A 22,558-nucleotide genomic window follows, 5' to 3' on the forward strand; every position below is an offset into this window, starting at 1 on the left:
GGAATTCATTGCCTGACTTTGTTGTGAGCTCTTCATCTGTAAATGAATTCAAGAAGAGATATGACAGATATTGTTTTGCTAGCTTGGGTCTCCCGCGATGAGTCTACTGACTCCATGGAGATACCCGTAATAATAATAATAATAATAAATTGGCCTTAAAAAGTCTTCTTGACTCCTACAAATCCAACCAAAATAACAAAGAATCAATATGTTGAGTTCCAATCCCATACATCTCTGGCATATCAGAGCCTATTTCAACAATTCTGAGGAAATATGATTTAGTAGTTACTTATATTCCTATTAATAAACTATCCACATATTCCCCACCATCTAAAGATAAACTCTCAATTATGTCTCTTCCTGGTATATATAAATTCCATGTGACTGCCAGCTTTCCTACTTTGGACAAACTGGACATTCAATAGAAAAAAGAATACAAGAACATCAATCTTATATTCTTCGCAACAAATCTGATAAGTCTGGATTGGTGCAACACGGAATAGAGGCAGACCACAATATTCTCTGGTCTAAAACTCGCCTTCTACACAGATGTCAGTATAAATTCGAATGCCTATTCAAACAGAGTGCTGAGCCCTTACTTCACTGCCCTAACTTGAATCAGAATGACTGCCTATCCTTGTCAAAAATATGGGAAAGTTTGCTCCAAAGAACACATTAATTTTTTATTTATTTATTTATTTATTTTAATTAAGGCCAATAGTGATATTTACAAATATAGATCCAAAGAAACCACTGGATACTACATCTGTCTAATGATCTGTTTAGGATGATATTATAAATTATTATTATTTTTTTTTTTTTGGATGATAATATAAATTATATAATTATTTTATAATCACTTTTATGATTAACCTTTTCTTCAGTGAGGCATAATGCTATAAGCGAATTAACATTAAATGGCTTGTACTATTTTGAATAATTCAATTGTTTGCATTTTATCTTGTAAAAAACGTTGTTCAGGCTACTGATGATAGTTTGTTAGTTTCAAACTGAAATGTTTGGCAGTATATTTAATAAATATTACTTCTTGTGTTTAGATGTGAATAATTTATGATAAAACTATGGCCCAAGTTTCCCTCAAAATCAGGAATACTTCATCAAGATACCTCATCCTCATAAGTGTGACATCATTCATAGATTGGGTGAAGAAGGAATGGAGGAGGAGGAATTGAAGCTAACAGTTTTACTTAATGACACACCACCAACACCACCATGTGTTTTGAGGAAATTGAAAGTTTTTTATTTTTCACTTGGTTAGAAAGTTTATTTTTCACTATAATAAATTTAGTTTAATCCTTTATCCAAGTGTGAGCAAACAAAGTTTGTGCCTGAAAATATCTTCAGGACTGTGGTAAGGTAGTACAACACTGGGTAACTTGTAGCAAAGGTGGACCAAGCTAACATCACTCCTATCTCGGTATCTCCAATAATGCAAACACATCTCCTTGTGGATATGTATAATGCTATGCATTAAGGGAAGGGCCACTATCTAGACTAGTTTCGACCTTTATTGAGGTCTCTTCAGTGGGAGCCAGGCCCAGAAGGGGGAGATACCAGGCAGAAGCAATAGCAAGGTTATCTTTACCAAAGGAGTTGCCAAAAGGTGTGCCGCCTTTTTATTAAATTACCATGGATTTAGAGAAAGATGTTGAAAGTTTATTTTTCACTTGGTTAGACTATAATAAATTTAGTTTAATCCTTTATTCAAGTGTAAGCAAACAAAGTTTGCGCCTGAAAATATCTTCAGGACTGAGGTAAGGTAGTACAACCCCAGGCAACTCGTAGCAAAGGTGGACCAAGCTAACATCACTCCTGTCTCAGTATCTCCCATAATGCAAAACACATCTCCTTGTGGATATGGGCCTGGTTCCCACTGAAGAGACCTCAATAAAAGTCGAAACTAGTCTGTGTAATGGCCCTTCCCTTAATGCATAACATTATACATATACGCAAGGAGATGTCACAATTTTTTCCTCAGTATCATGAAGAAAATGGCCATGCAAGGGTTTATTTTTCCAGTACATATATCAGTTATTTTGCTGTTCCTTTTTTTAATCAGATTTGTTTCCTGTTTCTTTTAGAAGGTCCTCTTGTGTAATTGCTTGAAGCATTTGTTTAGACCTATTGTTGATGTAACTTTTTAAACTAATTTTTTTTTTCTTCCACAGTCTGTTTCACTTGCAGCATGATAGGTAGGCACAACCTTTTCTTGGTAGGTATAACCAGTCAACATCACTTCATGGATGTAATGCATGATGCAAAGCCATTAATTTTCTAGCTTTGCTATCCAATTTATCTAGGTCATCTTTTGTCCAATCTGTTATGCAAGCTGTGTATTGGATCACTGGTATAGCCCAAAGTTCATTGCTCTAATTGTTTTTTTAATCCATTTAGTTTTTGTTTTCAGAATATTTCCAGCTCACTTGGTGTATTCTACTGCTGCCTGTTGTTTAACTTTCAAGTGGAGAATATTGCTTCTAATATAGCTTCTAATATTCCTAGGTATTTATAGCATTCATTAGCTGAAATTGCGTTTATATGTTTCTTTTGATCAAAATTAAAATTGCTAATGTCATTAATTTTTCCTCGTTTAATACATAAAATTGCTCATTTATCTGAACCAAATTCCATTTTGATATACTGACTGAAAATACGAACTGAGTTCAGTAAAAAAGTCTATTTGCTGTGCCGATGTTTCAAGTCATCCATATACAACAGATGAGAAAATTTAATATTATATTTACGAATTTAATATCCAAGTTTTGTTTTCAGAATAATAGACAAAGGTATCAAAGAAATTGCGAAGAGCAATGGTTACAAGGAATCACCTTCGAAAATTCCACGTTTAATGGTAATATCTCAGAATCATTGATTATTGACTATTAAAGTTGTTTTCCATGATTTCATTGCAACATGCAGAAACCAATGTATGTTTTTGTTAATTCCAAATATTTGTAGGATCCAGGAGTGTGGGAGGGAATCGAATGCTTTCTTATAGTCTATCCATGCCTTTCTTGTAGTCTATTCAAGTTAGTTTTTCATCTTTTTAAATTACTGAGGATCATTTTATTAATAAGGATCTGGTCTTTTGTTCCTCTAGATTTTTGAAAATTGCCTTTTTGTTCAATTGGATAAATCTGATTATCTGATAAGTAGAGGTATATGGTTAAGCATAGTTGGTAGGCATGTTATTGGACGATAGTTAATTGGGTTCACATCCTTATCTTTCATGAAGAGAAAAGTATGCCCAGATATCATCCAGTCTTTCACTGAGCCTGACTAAATGAGAATATATAGTTGTTTGCTAATGATGCAAAGAACTGTGGAGACAACTATAAGGAGTAGAGTAGATTATTATAATAATAATTATTATTATTATTATTGTAAAGGCACCTCCATGGAGGCTGAAGACTCATTGTGGGAGACTCAAATTATCTGCACAATATATCATAACTCTCCTTGAACCCATTAACAGACAAAGCACTCAAAACTGATTCTAGACCCATTCCACTCATTCAAAACTCTCCAAGCAAAAGATCTAGTCCACCACACTGTTACTAACCACATCTTTATTCAACTTCTAGGGATGACTCATTGTACTGAATGCTTTCCCCAGAATCAATCCTATAAAACCCCTTTAAGCAACTTAAATGTTTCTATCATATCCTCTATTTTTCTTCTATCAGCCAACTACTGCAATCCACACACCCTCAATCTACCTTGATAGGAAACATTCCACAGGCCACTCACTATCTTGGGCATTATGAAGTTTTCGGAGATGGTCTTAATTGGGAGGATGAAATGGCTAGCAAGAATGGGGTAGCTTGCAAAGAGAGATGGATGACTGAAAGAGAAGGTGGAATATTTCGGGAATAACTAAGATGAAAAGCCAAACGGCTATTTTTTCTGGCAAAGTTAATTAAATTAAGGCGATAAAAATCCCTTATTATTTTCCAGCCAGTATGCGAAACTCTAAGATCGAAAACTATGATCTAAGAGGTTCATGCCGAAGAACTATTTACGAATCCAAGCGTAAGTGACCACTTGGTAGTACAACACCAAGGCAACTCGAAGCAAAGGTGGAGCAAGCTCCATCACTATCCTTGATATTTTCTCATAATGTAAAAACACAGCTCCTAGGAGATGTAATACTGTCATTACATTATGAGGAGAGGTCTCTACCCTGACCAGTTTCAACCTTTTTTGAGGTCTCATCAGTGAGTAGGTAGACCTGGATGATATCAAAGTTTAAGTGAAAAGAGCTTACATACCTTCACTATACGAATGCCAGACAGGTGTGCCCATATATATTATTATATATTATATAACTAAGATGAAAAGCCAAATGGCTATTTTATTTTTTTTCTGGCGAAGTTAATTAAATTAAGGGGATAAAACTCCCTTATTATTTTCCAGCCAGTATGCTGGAAAATAATAAGGGATTGCCTTGGTGTTGTACTACCAAGAGGTCACGTACGCTTGAATTCGTCGATAGTTCTTCGGCATGAAACTCTTAGATTGTAGTTTTCGATCTTAGAGTTTCGCATACTGGCTGGAAAATAATAAGGGATTTTTATCCCCTTAATTTAATTAACTTCGCCAGAAAAAAAAAAAATAGCCGTTTGGCTTTTCATCTTAGTTATATAATATATAATAATATATATAGGCACACCTGTCTGGCATTCGTATAGTGAAGGTATGTAAGTTCTTTTCACTTAAACTTTGATATCATCCAGGTCTACCTACTCACTGATGAGACCTCAAAAAAGGTTGAAACCAGTCAGGGTAGAGACCTTTCCTCATAATGTAATGACAGTATTACATCTCCTAGGAGATGTGTTTTTACATTATGAGAAAATATCAAGGATAATGTGGGAGCTTGCTCCACCTTTGCTTCGAGTTGCCTTGGTGTTGTACTACCAAGTGATCACTTATGCTTGGATTCGCCGATAGTTCTTCGGCATGAAACTCTTAGATCGTAGTTTTCGATCTTAGAGTTTCGCATACTGGCTGGAAAATAATAAGGGATTTTTATCCCCTTAATTTAATTTCGGGAATAAGTTGAGAAGTGTGAAAGATGAGATTAAGTGAATGGAAGTGATGAATGCAAGGCAAATCAGAATAGGAGTGAGAGAGAGAGTGTTGAGAATGATAGAAGAGGAGAGAGAGAGAATAGAAGTAGCAGACGAGAGGGAATGAGAGAGAGAGTTATGGGAATGATGGAAGAGGAGAGAATAAAAACAGTAGAAGAGAGGGAATGAGAATAATGTGAGGAAGTGCTGGAATAGAGAGAGAGAGAGAGAGAGAGAGAGAGAGATGCCAGGACTGTAGGTAAGTAGGAGAAACAAATAAAGAAAGTGTTAGTGAGCAATCAAGAAAGAGAGTGGTAAGAGGTGTGATGTATGAAGACTCGATGATCTGTGGTTTGCAAAATAGGATGCCTGAGGAGTGTTTGCCTGGAGGAATGACAGAAAGTGTAGCTATGGCTATGGTGTGTAATAGAGGTGGGCAAGACAGGATATTTAGTGGGATGTTGCTACAAGCCAAGGAGCACAGAGGGTGATGAGCAGGAGATGTTTAGGCAGTTCACCTTGTCAAGTGCAAACGAATAATTGTTATGGAAGATTCTAACTATGGCAGTATAAATTGAAAAGAGGAAACTGCATGTATTAATAAGGAAATGGCATTTCTATAATATTTGAGGAATAAATGTCTTAGGCAACATGTAGCAGAAGGAACATGAGGTTCAAGAGTTATGGATTGGTCATAAAGAGTTATGACCAATCCATAACTTTGGTCATAGAATCAGAAGAGCTGAATATAACTGAGATGGCAGTTCTGCCCCCAGTTGGAGAGAGTGACCATGTGGTTTTGACTTGGAAGATGAATAGGCATGCAGGAGCATCAAAGAGAAAGGAATGTATGTGGAATTATAAGGCGGGTGATTATAATAGTCTTAGATATCAACTTGGAGCAGTTCCATGGAGGGAGGAATTGGAAGGCGAGATGTCATTAGTGCTTGGAAAATTATGAAGGGATATTTGGTAGCAGCAATAGTAAGCTGCATTCCATGAGTGAAAAAGAGGAGACAGTTTGGTGTAAAGTGGATGACAAACAATATCAAAGAGGAACTGCAGGTAAAAAAAAGAGGTTATGAAAGAGATAAAAGGAGAAGGGTGGAGTGCAGATGCATGAAGAATATAAGACTCAGGCTAGAATAGTGAATAGTATGGTAAGGAAGGCAAAACTGGAATATGAGAAGAGATTGGCTCTAAGATCCAAAGAAAATCCTCTGGAATATTTTAGCTATGTAGCCAGTAGGAGGAGAAATTATTGTGAAAGAATGACATTGTGGAATAAAAATGGGAATAGCGTGACTGATGCAGAGGACATAGTGGAGTTGTTCAATGAATATTTTATTGGAGTATTTCATAATGGAGAATTAGGTTTTAATACTAGAGGCATAGGGCATGGTTTGAATTTAGAGGTGCAAGAGGAGTGTGTTCAAAATACTGAGTACTTTAGATGTCAGTAAAGCTGTGCTAAAGGATGGTATTTCACAATGAGTTTTGAGTGAATGTGCTAAAGAACTGACAGCTTGGTTGACCTGGCTTTTCAATGAAAGTCTGGCTATGGGAAAGGTACCCAAGGAATGGAAAGAAGGTAAGCTAGTGCCATTCCATAAGGGCAGTAGAAGACTGGATGTGTCTAATTATAAGCCAGTTTGTGTTTCAACAGTACTTGTTAAGATCTTGGAGAAATTACTGAGGGACCATATATAACGTTGGGAAGATGAGGGTAATGTTATCTGTGAGAGTCAACATGGATTTGTTAAGGGGCACTCTTGCTTTAGTAATACGATTATGTTTTATAATAACGTGACAAGAGCAGCTGATGAGGGAAAGACATATGCTGCCTTTTTTTTTGGATTTTGCAAAGCCATTGGATAGGGTGTCACATGATAAGCTGATATTTAAGTTGCAGCACATGGGTTTAGATGTCTGGTTAGTCAACTTGATTCAGGATTGACTGCCTGATAGGTATCAGAGAGTTGTGTATGGTGGGGCAATTTATATATATATATATATATCTGGGCTCCCACAGGCTACTGAACACGTCCCCTAGGTGGCGGATGGGGGAACCTCGACTACCATCCATTGGATATCAGGGAAGCTCTGAATATATTGAATAAAGAGCCATGGACCAGCAGTTTTTTGGACTGCCGATCTCATATGAAAATATTGCCATTCACCAACCCGCATTTGGCCAGCATGGTGAATTTATGGCCTAACCTTCCAAGATGAATTTGACAGAAATAAAATGGTCCTCATTCCCTGGAGGCCGAATTGTTACCACTTATGGCAGCAGGCAGTTAAACATGAAGGCAGAGGGCTAAGAATCCCTAGTAGAGACCATGCTGCCATTGGAAACTAGACCTTGGAACATTAAACTGTAGGACTCTGAGCAGTGAAGCATTACTAACTGAACTAACTAAAGAGCTAAAGCGACTAAAATGGGACATTCTTGGACTGCGTGAAATTAGATGTAATGGTGAAGAAATTCTGCAATTAAAAAATGGAGACTATAATACTATATTATAGAGGCCAAGATAAGGAAAGAATCAGTGGAGTTGGATTCTTGATTAACAAAAAACTGAAGAACAACATAACAGAATTTGACAGTGTATCTGATCGAATAGCAGGTATTGTTGTTCAAATCTTGAAAAGATACACTTTTAAGATCATCCAAGCCTATGCACCAACAATAAGTCATACTGACAAAGAAATTGAAGCCTTCTATCATGATGTATCCCAACTCTACAATAAAGGAAAACATCATTTCAGAATTGTAATGGGAGACTTTAATGCTAGAATTGGTATATAACAATCAGATGAAAGCTCAATGGGAAATTTTGGATATGGCATGAGAGACGACAGAGGAGTAAGGTTAATAGAATTTGCAGAAAAAGAAAACCTGTGTATAATGAATTCCTTTTTCAAGAAAAAACACATAGAAAGTGGACATTGAAAAGTCCAAATGGAAATTGACTTTATCCTCAGCAATAAGAAAAGCATCTTTCAAGACTGCTCTGTTATAAACACCTTCAACATTGGAAGTGACCATCGTATGGTACGCAGTAAAATCAAAATAAACTGCTAAATAGAAAGAAGACAGATGTTTTGAAGATCAAAGCAAAACATAGATGTGCACAAACTCAATATAAAAAGTACAATGTCAATGTACTTTTTGTCATAGGACCAATACGATCTGCAGTCTTTACAACACTTACAATGTGCCTTTGGAACAATCTTCCAAGATCCCAAAGCTCATCTGCTTCCTGAAGTACATTTATACAATATAATATGTAGTCTTATATCTCTGTATCCTAAAGTGTTCCAGAGTCCTGATACCACTTGCATTTATTAATATTAAAACTGTAACTCAACTCATCTGTCCAAGCTAAAAATCTATTCAAATCTTTCTTTAGAGAATTAACATCATTACTACTCCTGATAATTCTATCTAACTTTGCATCATCAGCAAACATTTGAAGATCCCAGTAAATCACATTAAATATCATTAACAAATAAGTTAAATAGTAGGGCCCAAGAACAAATGTCAGTCATGTGAGGACTTCTGTCAGGAAAGGATATATGTGGAACTACAAGGCTGGTGATTATGAGCTCGGGAGACAGCTTGCAGCTGTAGCATAGAATGAGGAGTGGGTGGAAAAGAGATAAGTTCTGCTTGGGTTATATTCAAGAACTGTCTAAATGTCTAGAAGCAATGCTTAAATGCATTCCAAAGGTCAGGAGGTTAAATAAGGAAAGTGTGAAATGGATGAATGAAGAGATGCGGTATAGAGAAAAAAAAAAGGCATTATGGAGGCAACATAAGAGTGGTAATAATCAATACCACGAGGAATAAGGAATACAAAGAATGGGCAAGGAAATGTCTCAGTTGGTAATGGGTAGCAAAAGTTCAGTATGAGCAGCAGTTAGCTAATGAAGCCCAAAAATATCTTTCGATAGTTCTTTCGATATGTAGCTAGCAAAAATAAGAATTATTATGGTAGGATGGCATTAGTTGATTAGCTTTATACCATTTTCACATGGTGAAAATGGCATAAAGACAACTGCTGTGGAGGACATAATGGAGATATTTAATGAGCAGTGTTCATAAAGGGCTTTCATTTTTGTGAATGTGACATCATGGAAAGTTTGAGAGCAATAGATAATGAGGAGGAGAGTCTGACTGTGAGTGAGGAAGAGGTATATTTAGAATTAAGCAAACTTGATATTAATAAGATGAATCTTTAGACTCCGTGGAGGTTTTACATAATAATAATAATAATAATAATAATAATAATAATAATAATAATAATAATAATAAGGCTGTGGGACTTGATGATATATCACTGCATATTTTGAAGGAATGTGCCAGAGAGTTGACATCACCTTCACATATTTGCATAATATGAGTCTTACATTGGTCAAGTTCCAAAGGAGTGGAAGAAAGGAAAGATAGTACCACTTCATAAAGGATGTCTCAGAAGTCAAGCATCAAATTATAGGCTAATCTGTGTCAGGTGTTGTGGTTAAAGTGTTGGAAAGACTGGTGAGAATCAGGATCCAGAATTGGGTTGACACAATGGTTTTACAATGGTATTATCTTTGATGGATTGCATGGATTTGTTAAAGACACTTGGACTATTGTTCTCAGATTTGGTACCCAGGATTTGAAGGGGATAAATTAACTGTGGAAAGGGTACAAAGGCGGATAACAAAGATGGTTTCAGGACTATACAATGATAGTTATGAGGATTGACTGAGGGAATGTGGACTGCAGAGTTTAGTGGATAGAAGAAGGAGAGGTGATATGATTGAGACTTTTAAACTGTTGAGAGGTAGTTACAGGGTTGACACTGGGGAGTTCTTTCGCTTGGTTGAACAGTGGGAAGGAGTGATGACAAGGTGCCATCCCTCCCTGAAAGTTATGAAAGGAAACTGTGAGCAAGAGGGTGAGGAGTGGTTTCTTTGCATGGAGGATGGTTGAACCATGGAATGCATTGCCTGATGGAGTGGTGAGAGCGAGAACAGTCATTGAGTTCAAGGAGTGGTACGATGATAGACTTTGTGTTTCTTGGGGGGGGGGGGACTCCCCTCGATGAGTCTTGATAGACTTTGTGTTTCTTAGGAAGGACCTCCCACGATGAGTCTTTTGACTCCATGGAGGCCTGATGAATAATAATAATAATAAAATAAAAAAATAATAATAATAAGGTAACAGCATTTGATGCAGGAGATGTATACACAGTAGTATACTTTGCAAAGGATTTTGATGGATTACTACATGACAAGTTGATAGTCAAACTAGTGTGGATGGGTTGGATATTATACTAGTTCTATGGAATGGAGATTGGCTTTCTGATAGGTATCAACAAGTAGTGTATGGGGTATCAATATTCCAGGATAGAAAAAGTCACTAGTGAATTGCCTCAGGGGTCTGTTTTAGGGCCATTACTGTTTAACGTGTATGTTAATGATATTGGAAAAGATTTGAATGGGAATATACAGCTGTTTGCAGATGATGCAAAGTTGGGACTAGCAATGAGAAGTAGAGCAGATGTTGTAGCCTTACAAGAATACTCGAATAGACTGATTGAATGGGGTTACCAGTTCAATGTTGCAAAATGTAAGGTTTTAAAATTTGGAAAACAAAGATGGGATATAAATAGATAAAGGCCGCTAGAGGGACTCGTGGTGTGTGTAGTGTTTGTTGAGAGCTCCTGATAAGATAAGTGTTTTTTAAGTTATCATTGACAATTTTGCTTGAATATTACGTAGTTTTGTTTGCTTTTCGTATCTTAGTATCTTAGTGTGTCTGTTTGTGTGTTTTTGGTGTTACTTCAATTATTAATTTAATAAGATATGATAGAAGCATGCACATGGCTCCGGTAAGAAGGAAAACAATGGCGGCCAGTAATAATGGTTCGCCATCTTTATTCAAAAATTGTAACATAAAGGAGATTATTCAATGTACTATCTGCGAGATGTATGCTTTGCAGAGAGCGGTTGGAGTCTGGTTAGATGATGATAGTGGAGTGAATGTGTGCAGAAAATGTAAGGAAAATGAGGAATTAAAGTGTGTTTCAGGTCGTGAGTGTGATATTTTTGTTGAATGTCAGAATGTAGAAAATAGCGATATGATAAGAAATTGCCAGGTTGTACCAGAGAGCTGTGAGGGTGGCGTTGAAAGTGAGAATGGAGGTAATAATGCAGAACAGATGAATGGTTTAACAGATAATAAAAAAGATGAGATTGATGCAATAAGTGAGATCGCATGGTTGAGCGGAGCGATTAGGGCAAAGCGGCAGCTGGAGCGTATGCACAAATGTCTACTGAGTGTACCAGCCAATAAAAAAAAGTATAATAAGAAAAATAAGAGTGTGATTGTGAATGTAAACAAACTGAAGGAGCGAGTGCTGTATGGAGATTCGTTAGTACGAGGTGTGATAGTTGAAAATTTGACAAAATCGTACCAACCTGGTGCAACCATTAAAGATGTAAGCGAGTCTTTTAGGGAGAAAAAGCAAAAGGTGAAAGAATTGATAGTAGTGGCAGGTACAAATGATTTGAAAGGAGATAAAATGGATATGATAGAGGACCTGAAGGAATTATTTGAGGTAGCAAAAGAGAAGAGTGAGAGAGTTAGGATGGTTAGTCTGTTTCCGCAGTATGGCAGTGAAGAGTTTAGAAGGAGGGCCATAATTGCTAATGACTTTATGCACGGGTTATGCAGGATGAGTGGTGTGGAATTTGTGGACGTGTGGAGCGAGTTCGATGGGCAAAAGGATCTATATAAGATGGATGGTTTGCATTTGAATGGATTTGGTGCAAGGAGACTTGAAAAAGGGTTGTTGAATAAAGTGGATGTGCAGAATCAGGAAATCTAGATTTATTAAAGGGGGGGGGGAGTAGATATTCAGACCTTAGGGAGGCAGTTGAGTGTATGAATGAGTATAATATGCCAGAGCGAGTAAGAAGGACAACAAATCAGAATGGGATAGTTAGTATAAGGCATCAATTCATGTATACTAATGCTAGGAGTATTAGGAACAAGAAGGAAGAATTTTTGGCCTTGGTTGGCACTTCCAGACCACAGGTTATTGGCATTGGTGAAACATGGCTGACTTAAGATGATATAGCTAGTGGGATTGAATGCGAGAGGTACAGTGACAAGGAGAATAAAATGGGGGGAGGAGTATTCTTGATGATAGCTGATGAGCTGCAGCCAAGGAGAATAGAAGTTGAATTGCAGGATAGAGAAAAGAGCACATTTGAGGCTATTTGATGTGAGATTGAGGCTAGCAGAACAAAATATACAATTGGGTGCTGCTATAGGCCATGTGATGGAATCATAGTGGAGATAGTATGCATAAGCAAATAGAGAAATGAGTGGAAGGAGGGTAATTATTATTGGAGATTTCGACCATGGTAAGGAGGAGAGGACACATGGGAGGAAGGAATTGGATTTTATGCGGTTATTAAGGGATAACTATCTGTGACAGCATGTAATGGAAAATACTTGACCTAGTAATTGCATATGAGGATTTGACTGTAACAAATATGACCACATTGCCACCAATTGGTGAGAGTGATCATAGGGTCTTGACTTGGTGGGTGGCTAAAGGTGTGGAATTTACAATTAAGACAGGGTACATGTGGCATTATCGGGTTGGTAAGTATGACAAGCTTAGGAGTTTGATTGTTTCAGTGCCATGGTATGTAAAACTGCAAGGGCTGGATATTGATGCATGGCAGGTGGTTAAGAAGTGTTTGCAGGAGGCAATGGCTGACTGTATACCTAGAGTCCGAATAATAAATCAAGTAGGGGTTAAATGGATGAATAACACCATTAAGCTTGAGCTGCAAAAAAAGAAACAACTGTGGATGGAATTTAAGAAGAAAGGTGACCTGCAGGCACATGAATGGTATAAAGCCCAGGCCAGAAGGGTAATAAGTGTGGTAAGAAAAGAAAAGCAGATTATGAAAGAACATTAGCCATGCAAGCTAAAGAGAATCCCAAACAGTTTTTTCGATATGTTGCAAGTAAAAGAAAAAAATGTATACGGCAGATTGATTTTAAAGAATGCTGATGGTAGGTAGGGAGGTAACCGTTGATATAATAGAATTACTGATTGAGCACTTTGCAAGAGTATATTATCCAGGAATTGTTGTCAAGGTCTCGGAGAAAATAGTCAAGAGGAAAATACAAGATTGGATAGATTAAAATGGGATACTGTATGGGTGACAGCATGGTTTTGTGAAGGGTAGATCATGCCTCAGTAACTTCCTCACATTCTATAACACAGTGACGGCCGAACTGGATAAATGGTAACGGGTTTACAGTGATTATACTGGACCTTGCTAAAGCCTTTAATAGAATACCACATGGAATTCTAATCAGTAAACTGCATCATATGAGAATGGATATAGTTTGGTGAGATGGATGGGAGGGTGGTTGATGGAGAGATATGAGAGAGTAGTTTATCCAGGAATAGAGTCCAAAATACGGCCTGTGACTAGTTGTGTGCTGCAGGGTTCTGTTCTTGGACTACTACTGTTTAATTTGCTCATTAATGATATAGGGAAGGATCTAAGAGGAACTGTGCATCGGTTTGCGGATGATGCAAAGTTGGGTAGAGCAATAGTGAATGCTCAGGATGTCAAAATTTTACAGGATGATTTGGATAGTTTGGAGGACTGGGCTAAGAAGAATGGATATCAATTTAATGTGAAAAAATGTAAGGTTATGCATTTTGGGGTGGAAAGATTAGCAGCAGTATATCACATTGGTGGAACTGTACTCCAGGAGATTGACATGGCCAGGGATTTGGGAGTGTTGGTGGATAGAGAGTTGACGTTTAGGGGGGGACACATCACAAAAGTGGAAAAATCAGCTCATCAAATCACTTGGTTGCTGAAAAACACTTTAACGAGCCGAGACAAACAGGTTATTGTTCCTCTGTATTGATCCTTGATAAGACCCCATCTAGACTACTGTGCCCAGATATGGGCCCCAGAGTTTCTTCTTGATGGGGAGGAGGTGGAAAGGATCCAGAGATAAGTGACCAAGATGATAGCAGGACTATTAAATGAACCTTATGAGAACTGGTTGAAGATTTGTGGGCTGCAGAAATTGGTTGATAGGCAAAAATGGGTGATATGATTGAGACATTCAAATTTCTGAAGGGTTTCCTATAAGATTAATTCAGAAGATTTTGAGAATAGGACTGGTAGTGGGAGGACTAGGGGCCATCCATGGAAGCTTGGTAAGAGTGTGGTTAACAAGAGTGTTAGAGCTAGGTTTTTTGCTTGGGGAGTGGTAAATGAGTGGAATAAGCTGCCAGAGTCTGTTGTGGGTGCCATGACTGTAAATGAGTTCCAGGTGAAGTATGATAGATACTGTGTGAATGTTGAATAGTTGTTCTTGACATGATGTTGGGCCTCCTTCGATGAGTCTAAGGACTCCTTGGAGCTGCCCGTAATAATAATAATGTAAAATTTACTCTTGGTCAGGATAATATTGTTGAAGGTGGAGAAAATAAGAGATCTTGAGTTGCTGGTAGATTAGGATCTGAAATTTAGAGGATATATTGCCACAATTGTGAGGACAACAGAACAAATTCTGAGAATGATGTGGTGGACACTAACTTGTAGAAGTAAGGAAATTCTAGTTCCGTTGTTGTATAAGGCTCTGATTATGCTAAATATTTACTGCTGTTCACAGATTTGGTCACTTGCTTTTGAAAAGGATGAAGGGATGTTGAGAAGGTGCAGAGGCGATTGTCTATAATAGCCTTTTCTGATCTGCGGAATGTTGAATATGAAGAAAGGTTTAGTCAATGCAATTTGCAGAGTGTAGTGGATAGGAGGAAGTGCATTGTTATGATAGAGATGTACAAGTTAGCAACGGTATCTTATAGGATTAATGTTGAAGAAGTTTTTCAAAAAATGATGGGAGATTCAGGGGGAGTTGCATGGAGGGTTGTGAATGATTGGAATCTATTGCCTTTGAGCATGGTGTCTGTAGAGAATTTGAATGCGTTTAAGGCCTGGTATGATTTGCTGTGTGTATGACAAAAGGGACCTCCTAGATGAGTCTATTACTCCATGGGGATAATAATGAATTTCTCAAGTACTTAAAGGACAGCAATCATAAGAAATATGTAATGGAAAGCACAAGTTCTGGTTATGTTATCAGAGGATGTGACTGCAAATGGAGTGTTTAATCTTCCACTGATTTGTGAGAGTAACCAGGAAGTGATCACCTGGGTTGTAGCCAGTCATAAGAAAACTTCTATAAAGAAGGGATATATGTGAAAGTACAAGACTGGTGATTATGAAAAGCTTAGAAGAGAATTGGGAGGTATAGTATGGAAAGGAGAGAAATGCTGTATTGGTATTGATCAAAAGCTATTTAACATCAGCAATGCCTGAATGTATTCCAAAAGTGAAAAGGTTAAATAAGGTAAGAGTAAAATGGATAAATGAAAAGATTAAGCATGAAATCTGGAAGAAGAAGAAGAAGAATGAACTGTAAAGACAATAAAAGATAAATGTTGGTGATAATTAGTTGCATGAAGAGTACAAAGATCAGGCGTAGAACTGAAAGATAGCAAAATTGCAGTATGTGAAGAAATTAGTCAGTCAAGCTAAGAAAAATCCTAGTGAGTTTATATATGTGTGTGTGTGTGTGTGTGTGTGTGTGTGACAAATAGAAAAAAAAGACTGTCAGAGAATGATGCAAGTTGAAGACACTGGCAGACAGGCAACTAGTGCAGTAGATATAGGTGAAATATTCAATAAGCAATTTATCAGTGTATTTCATCCTCATGAATGCAATATCATGAGGAGCTGGAGTGTATAGGGTATAGTGGGGAGAGATTGATGGTGGATGAGCCAGAGGTATATGAGGAATTAAGTAAATTTGATATCAAAAAAGCAATAGGAATTAACAATATATTGCAACGTGTCTTGAAGGAATGCTCTGTGGAATTATTATTATTTTTATTATTATTATTCAGGCCTCCACGGAGTCAAAAGACTTATTGTGGAAGGTCCTTCACAAAATCTATCAAGACTCATTGAGGGGAGGTTCCCCCCCCCCTAAGAAACACAGTCTATCATACCACTCCTTAAACTCATTGACTGTTCTCGCTCTCACCACTTCATTAGGCAATGCATTCCACGGTTCAACCACCCTCCATGCAAAGAAACCACTCCTCACCCTCTTGCTCACAGTTTCCTTTCGTAACTTCCAGGGATGGCCTCTTGTCATCAGTCCTTCCTGCTGTTCAACCAAGCGAAAGAACTCCCCAGTGTCAACCCTGTAACCACCTCTCAACAGTTTAAAAGTCTCAATCACATCACCTCTCCTTCTTCTATCCACCAAACCTTTAGAACATCTGTTTAACAGATGTACAAAAAATTGTTCCACTTCACAAAGTGAGTGTAGGGGGGAGAGAGAGAGAGAGAGAGAGAGAGAGAGAGTAGAACCAAGGCTACAAATTATAGGTCAATCAGGGGTCTGGGGTTGTTTTTAAGCTGTTCAAACTATGATTGAGAAATGTATTGATAATAGCAGTATTCTTGTGATGTCGACATGGGTTTATTGGTGGGGGGGGGGGAAACACACGTTTTAGCAAAATCTGCTATATTCACAAAAAGGTGACAAATTCACTTGATAAATAAGATGCATATATTGCTATAGTTGGATTTTTCAAAGGCTTTTAATAGACTTCCATATGAAAGCTGGTAGCTAAATTAAAACTGATGGAATTCCATTTCTGAGAATGGAATGTCAGATATGAGGAGATTGAGGGAATGCAATTTATTGAGCTTTGTGAATTGAAGAAGAGGGGGGGGGGATACGATTGAGACATACAGTATAAGTTGGTGAGGGGTTGTTACCAGATTGCTGTGGAGGAGATTTTTTTCTAAAGTAGTGGGTGACACTGGTAGAACAAGAGGTCAACCCTGGAAGCTGTATAAGGAGGATGTGAGCATGGGAGTGAGAAGCAGGTTCTTTGCATGGAGAATGAGTGATTGGAGAGTATAGAAATGTTAGTAAAATACAAGAGAACAGTTGGTTTGGTAAGTTTGAAGCAGAATACATCACTTGAGAGTGTGGTAGTGCAGAAACTGTGAATGGTTTTAAGGCACTGTTCGATGATCTTTTTGCATAAGTATGGATCTCCTGCATTAAATTTTGTGATCCATGAGGTCAGATATTAATAATAATAAAAGCTTTTTCACATTTCCTTACTTAATTTCAGTGTAGCAATCTGTTATTTACTATCTGTTTTATTTGTTTATCAGGATTAAGAATATAATTTTACATTAAATTTACATGGGAATAATTTGAAACTTTCTAGTGAAAATGAAATGAAATTATTATTATTATTATTATTATTATTATTATTATTATTATTATTCAGGCCTCCATGGAGTCAATTGACTCATCATGGGAGGTCCTTCCTAAGAACATAAAGTCTGTCAAGACTCATCGAGGGGAGGTCCCCCCCCCCTAAGAAACACAAAGTCTATCATACCACTCCTTAAACTCATTGACCATTCTCGCTCTCACCAATCCATCAGGCAATGTATTCCACGGTTCAACCACCCTTCATGAAAAGAAACTCCTCCTCACCCTCTTGCTCAGAGTTTCCTTTCGTAACTTCCAGGGATGGCCTCTCGTCATCACTCCTTCCCACTGTTCAACGAAGCGAAAGAACTCCTCAGTGTGTCAATCCTGTAACCACCTCTCAACAGTTTAAAAGTCTCAATCATATCACCTCTCCTTCTTCTATCCACCAAACTCTGCAGTCCACATTCCCTCAGCCGATCTTCATAACCAAAATTGTACAGTCCTGAAACCATCTTTGTCATCCGTCTTTGTACCCTTTCCACAGTTTTTCCCTTCAAATCCTGGCGACCAAATCTGAGAACAATAGTCTGTGTGGTCTGATCAGAAACTTATATAACGGAATGATAACCCTTTTATCTCTGCTGGTCAGTGTCCTTCTCATAATTGCGGCAATCCTCTGTGTTACCTTCAACACCTTTGCAATATGTCTCCTAAATTTCAGGTTTCTGTCAATCATCAACTCCAGATCTCTTGTCTGCCCTACTTCCTTCAGTATAACTCCTCCCATAGAGTATGCAGGATCCCATCGATGTTTCTGAAACCTTAAGACCTTACATTTTGCTGCATTAAACTGAAACCCCCAATCATTTGCCCATCTATCTAGTTTATTCAAATAGGGCTACTACATCTGCACTATTACTAATAATTCTTCCCAGCTTCACATCATCCGCAAACAACTGAATATCCCCTTGCAATCCACTGGCAATATCATTGATATAAAGGTTAAACAATATAGGTCCTAGTACTGAGCCATGTGGGACCCCACTTGTAACCCTCTGCTGCCTGGAAACTGCCCAACCATACACAACTCTCTGATGCCTATCAGAGAGTTGTGTATGGTGAATCCAGTTGGCCAATCTGAAATCCAGACCCATGTGCTGTAACTTAAATATGAGATTATCATGTGGCACCCTGTCAAATGCCTTCGCTAAGTCTAAGAAAATTGCCGTATATGCCTTTCTCTCATCTAATATTCTTGTAACTTTATTATAAAAGGCTAGCGTATTGCTAAAACAAGAGCACCCTTTCACAAATCCATGTTGACTCTCACAGATAACATTACCCTCATCTGCCCAATGCTGTATACAGTCCCTCACTACTTTCTCCAAGATCTTAACAACTACTGATGACACACAAACTGGCCTATAATTAGACACTTCCAGTCTGTTCCCACCCTTATGCAATGGCACTATCTTACCTTCCTTCCATTCCGTTGTTACCTTTCCCGCAGTCAGACTTTCATTGAAAAGCTAGGTCAAAGGCACTGTCAGTTCCCTAACACATTTTCTTAAAACTCATGGTGAAATACCATCCAGTCCCAAAGCTTTACTGACATGCAGAGTACTCAGTATCTGAAACATACTCTCCTCTTGTACCTCTAAACCTCGAACCTGACCTATCCATCTAGCATTAAAACTGACCCCTCTAGGATGAAATACTCCAATAAAGTGTTCATTGAACAATTCCACTATGTCCTCTGCATCAGTCACTCTATTCCCATTTTTATCCCACAATATCATTCTTCCACAGTCATTTCTCCTCCTACTGGCCACATATCTAAAAAATTCCCTAGGATTTTCTTTGGATCTTAGGGCTAATCTCTCATATTCCAATTTCATCTTCTTTACCAAACTAGTCACTCTTCGGGCCTGTGTCTTATACTCATCATGCATCTTCTCTTCACCTGTCTTCTTTTATCTCTTCCATAGCCTCTTTTTCGCATGCAATTCCTGTTTAATATTGTTTGTCATCCGCTTTACTCTAAATTGTGTCCTCTTGTTCACTCGTGGTATACAACTTACCATTGCTGGTAACAAATATTCTTTTACAATTTCCCACACACTAATGATATCCTGGACTTCCAATTCCTCTCTCCATGAAACTTCCTGAAGTTGACGTCTAAGACTGTTATAATCACCTGCTTTATAATTCCACATAAGTTCCTGTCTCTTTGATACTCCTGCATGTCTATTTATTTTCCAAGTCAAAACCATATGGCCACTCTCTCCAACTGGTGGTATTGATGTCATCTCAGTTATTATCAACTCTTCTGCTATAACCAAATCCAAAACTCTTGAACCTCTTGTTCCCTCTGTTACATGTTGCCTAAGACATTTGTCCCTCGAGAATTCTAGAAATTGCATTCCGCTATTGCTACATGCATCTTCCTCTCTCCAATTTATACTACTGTAGTTAAAATCTCCCATAACAATCATTCTTCTTGCACTTGCCAAACTTAACTGTCTAAACATCTCCTGGTTCCCATCCTCTGTGCTCCTGGGTCTGTAGCAACACCCCACTAAATATCCTGTCTTGCCCACCTCTACCTCACACCATATGCTCTCAAAATCATTTGTCTCACTGCCTTCCAAAGCCTCCACTCTTAGAGGACATAGGTCGTCACTTATCATAAGCAGTACCCCACCACCACACTTTCCCCTCCTATCCTGCCGAAAAATGCTGTACCCGGTGACTTCTATTCCTGTTATTATATCCTCTTCTGTCAACCACATCTCAGTGATCCCAATAATTTTTGGCCAGGCTGATACTATCTGCGCCACCAATTCCTCTCCCTTATTCCAGATACTCCTGGCATTAGTATAAAGCATATAAATCCAAGTATTATTCTGAGGGGGGAAAAAAAAAGACATCTGAAGATGTAATCATGAGATGAATCTTGAAAGAATAAATAAATATGTATTTTATACTTTATTCTGTATGACTTCAGTTTGGAATTGCTTTTATATAATATGTACATGTATATCACAAACTCACATCTGTAACATATTTGGGCAAGAAGTTAGACTTTGGTGAAGAGTGAGTGAAGGAAGCTGTTTCAAAAGAACTGTTAGATTAAATACAAAAGAAAAAAATGAAGTTAGTTCGGTAGGTTTGAAGGGCATTGTATCAATATTGTTAAATTTATTCATCGGTTTGTTATAATTAGAATACTAATGTAGATGCAGAGCTTTCATGCCCAGTCAGTATAAATGGAGTCCTTTGGTCAGATTTTTCATCCCTCAGAACAGGCAAACCAGCCATATGAACACACATGGATCTATAGCCATGAATACTTTCCCTTAGGAGATGCATAAGAGGAGTGATGAGCCAGCTGCATTAATTCATTGTAAATCCCTCGTTAGTGGACTCAACCTGTCCTAAGGGACAGATTTGTAAAGGGGGGGGGATGTAGACTCTGCAGCTTTCAGTGCACTTCATTTTCAACAAATATTTTAATGCCCACTGTCAATTTGCTCTCTTCCATCAATTACCTGCATTTAGTTTTGTTTTTTTTCACAAATTTTATTTTTGCTTTAAGAGAATGCATGTTATTAAGGAATTTGTTTTATGTACTATCCTGCATGATTTTTATATTATTACAGGCATTAAAGCTAGACCAGTTCTCTGTGTGAGGAAAGGGAGTTCTGAGGTAGTTCCTGACTATCTTTGTGATCCTGTGCAAAAGCCAGCGAATAACAAAACATGTAATACAGAACGGTGTCCTGCCAGGTTAGTGGACTTCATTTAGTAATATCATGTAGGTATTTACAGGTTTTTTAATCTTAATAAAATTTATTGCTAAAACATAATCACTTTTTTTTTACCCATCCATAATGGAAATAAATAATTGCGTGTTTAGGCTTAAATGATGGTTAGAACTCATGTTTGGATGGAATGAAAACACCACAAGAAATGAACTAAGCAATGGTTTGATTTTTTTATCTTTCAGTTTTCACCTTCTTCATCTTTTTTGTAATGCCATTGTGTTACAGAAACATCTTTCACAGATAATTGTAATAACCGAACACAACAATACAAAGGAAAGTGGAACTTAAGTCTATAGAGTTTCCTAGCTAGGAAAAGCACCCTCTATTCCATCACTAGTAAGAAGCCTCAGTTGTAACATGGCATGCCTAAGACTTATAGTTTTTCATATCTTTGGGAGATTCTCTCAGCTATATTTATTTAAATTAGGTAGGTTTTTTAGGGCAGTTGCCTATGCTAAAAAAAAGAGTCTCTCATATTTAAACTTGTTTCAATAATGGTTAGTAGTATTTTTCTATTTGATTCCATCACCAGTTTAAAGCAGGCTCCACTAGACTTTACATTCCGTAATTATGGCAGCAGAACTGTTTTTTATGTTCTTCAAAATTTACGTTGGTTTCTCCTCCAGTCTATTCACAATAAGCCAACTTTCAGAAACAAGGAACTTTATACACTAGCAAAAGAAGTGGTCTTTAGTGTAGTGGATAAAGACAGCCAGTTTCAAGTAGTATTTGAAAGCTGTGCAAAGATTGTATTTTCTTAAAATTTTTACTGTTGTTTCTGAGATGTAACCTGAATATAGTTGAGGACTGAGGGGAGGATTAAGTATATTGTTACTGTATTATAGTAGTCATTATAGAAGATGTTGTGCATATGGTTAAGTTCAGATGAGAGAGAGCGAGATATGTCTCATTGGAATAGAGAGTGATAGCACAGAGTTTTTATAGTATGATATTGCTAGGAGGGATTGGGTGATGGAAGAGTTCATGAGTATATCTGCCTGCAAGTACATTTTCTCTGTACTGTGTAAGGTTGCTGTTTGAAAGATTTGTTAGTAAAAAAATGTCTATAAGAGCCAAGACTATTGTTAATTCCCCCCCCCCCACACACACACACCTCTTTTTATTGTTTCACATAAAATGGATTCTGTGGTATTGACTGTTGCAGTGGAGGAGGAACGTGATGACTTCATCAGGTCATTTGAAATTTTTCTGCACACAACAGTAGCAGGTCTGTGCAGCTGTAAAAGAAATTAGAGGGAGCATTGGTGTGGTCGCTA

The 22,558-nt window shown here is 37.6% G+C and overlaps 1 protein-coding gene across 5 annotated transcripts in view; it reads left to right on the forward strand.

Moving 5' to 3' along the window:
• The window catches only part of LOC150097613 (papilin-like), a 1,184,257-nt gene that overhangs the window by 369,412 nt on the left and 792,287 nt on the right, over positions 1-22,558 (forward strand). For 4 of the 5 annotated variants that reach the window (XM_090407770.1, XM_090407771.1, XM_090407772.1 and 1 more), the window contains one exon: positions 21,117-21,243. In XM_090407770.1, coding sequence (XP_090263896.1) covers positions 21,117-21,243 — 127 coding nt within the window. Of the gene's footprint in view, positions 1-21,116; positions 21,272-22,558 lie in introns of those variants that run through there. The other variant, XM_090407774.1, reaches the window with a different exon arrangement.

This window comes from Typopeltis vanoorti, chromosome 17 (assembly GCF_054136105.1).
Source record: "Typopeltis vanoorti isolate ZY-2024b chromosome 17, IOZ_Tvanoo_1.0, whole genome shotgun sequence".
NCBI classification, from domain to species: domain Eukaryota; kingdom Metazoa; phylum Arthropoda; class Arachnida; order Uropygi; family Thelyphonidae; genus Typopeltis; species Typopeltis vanoorti.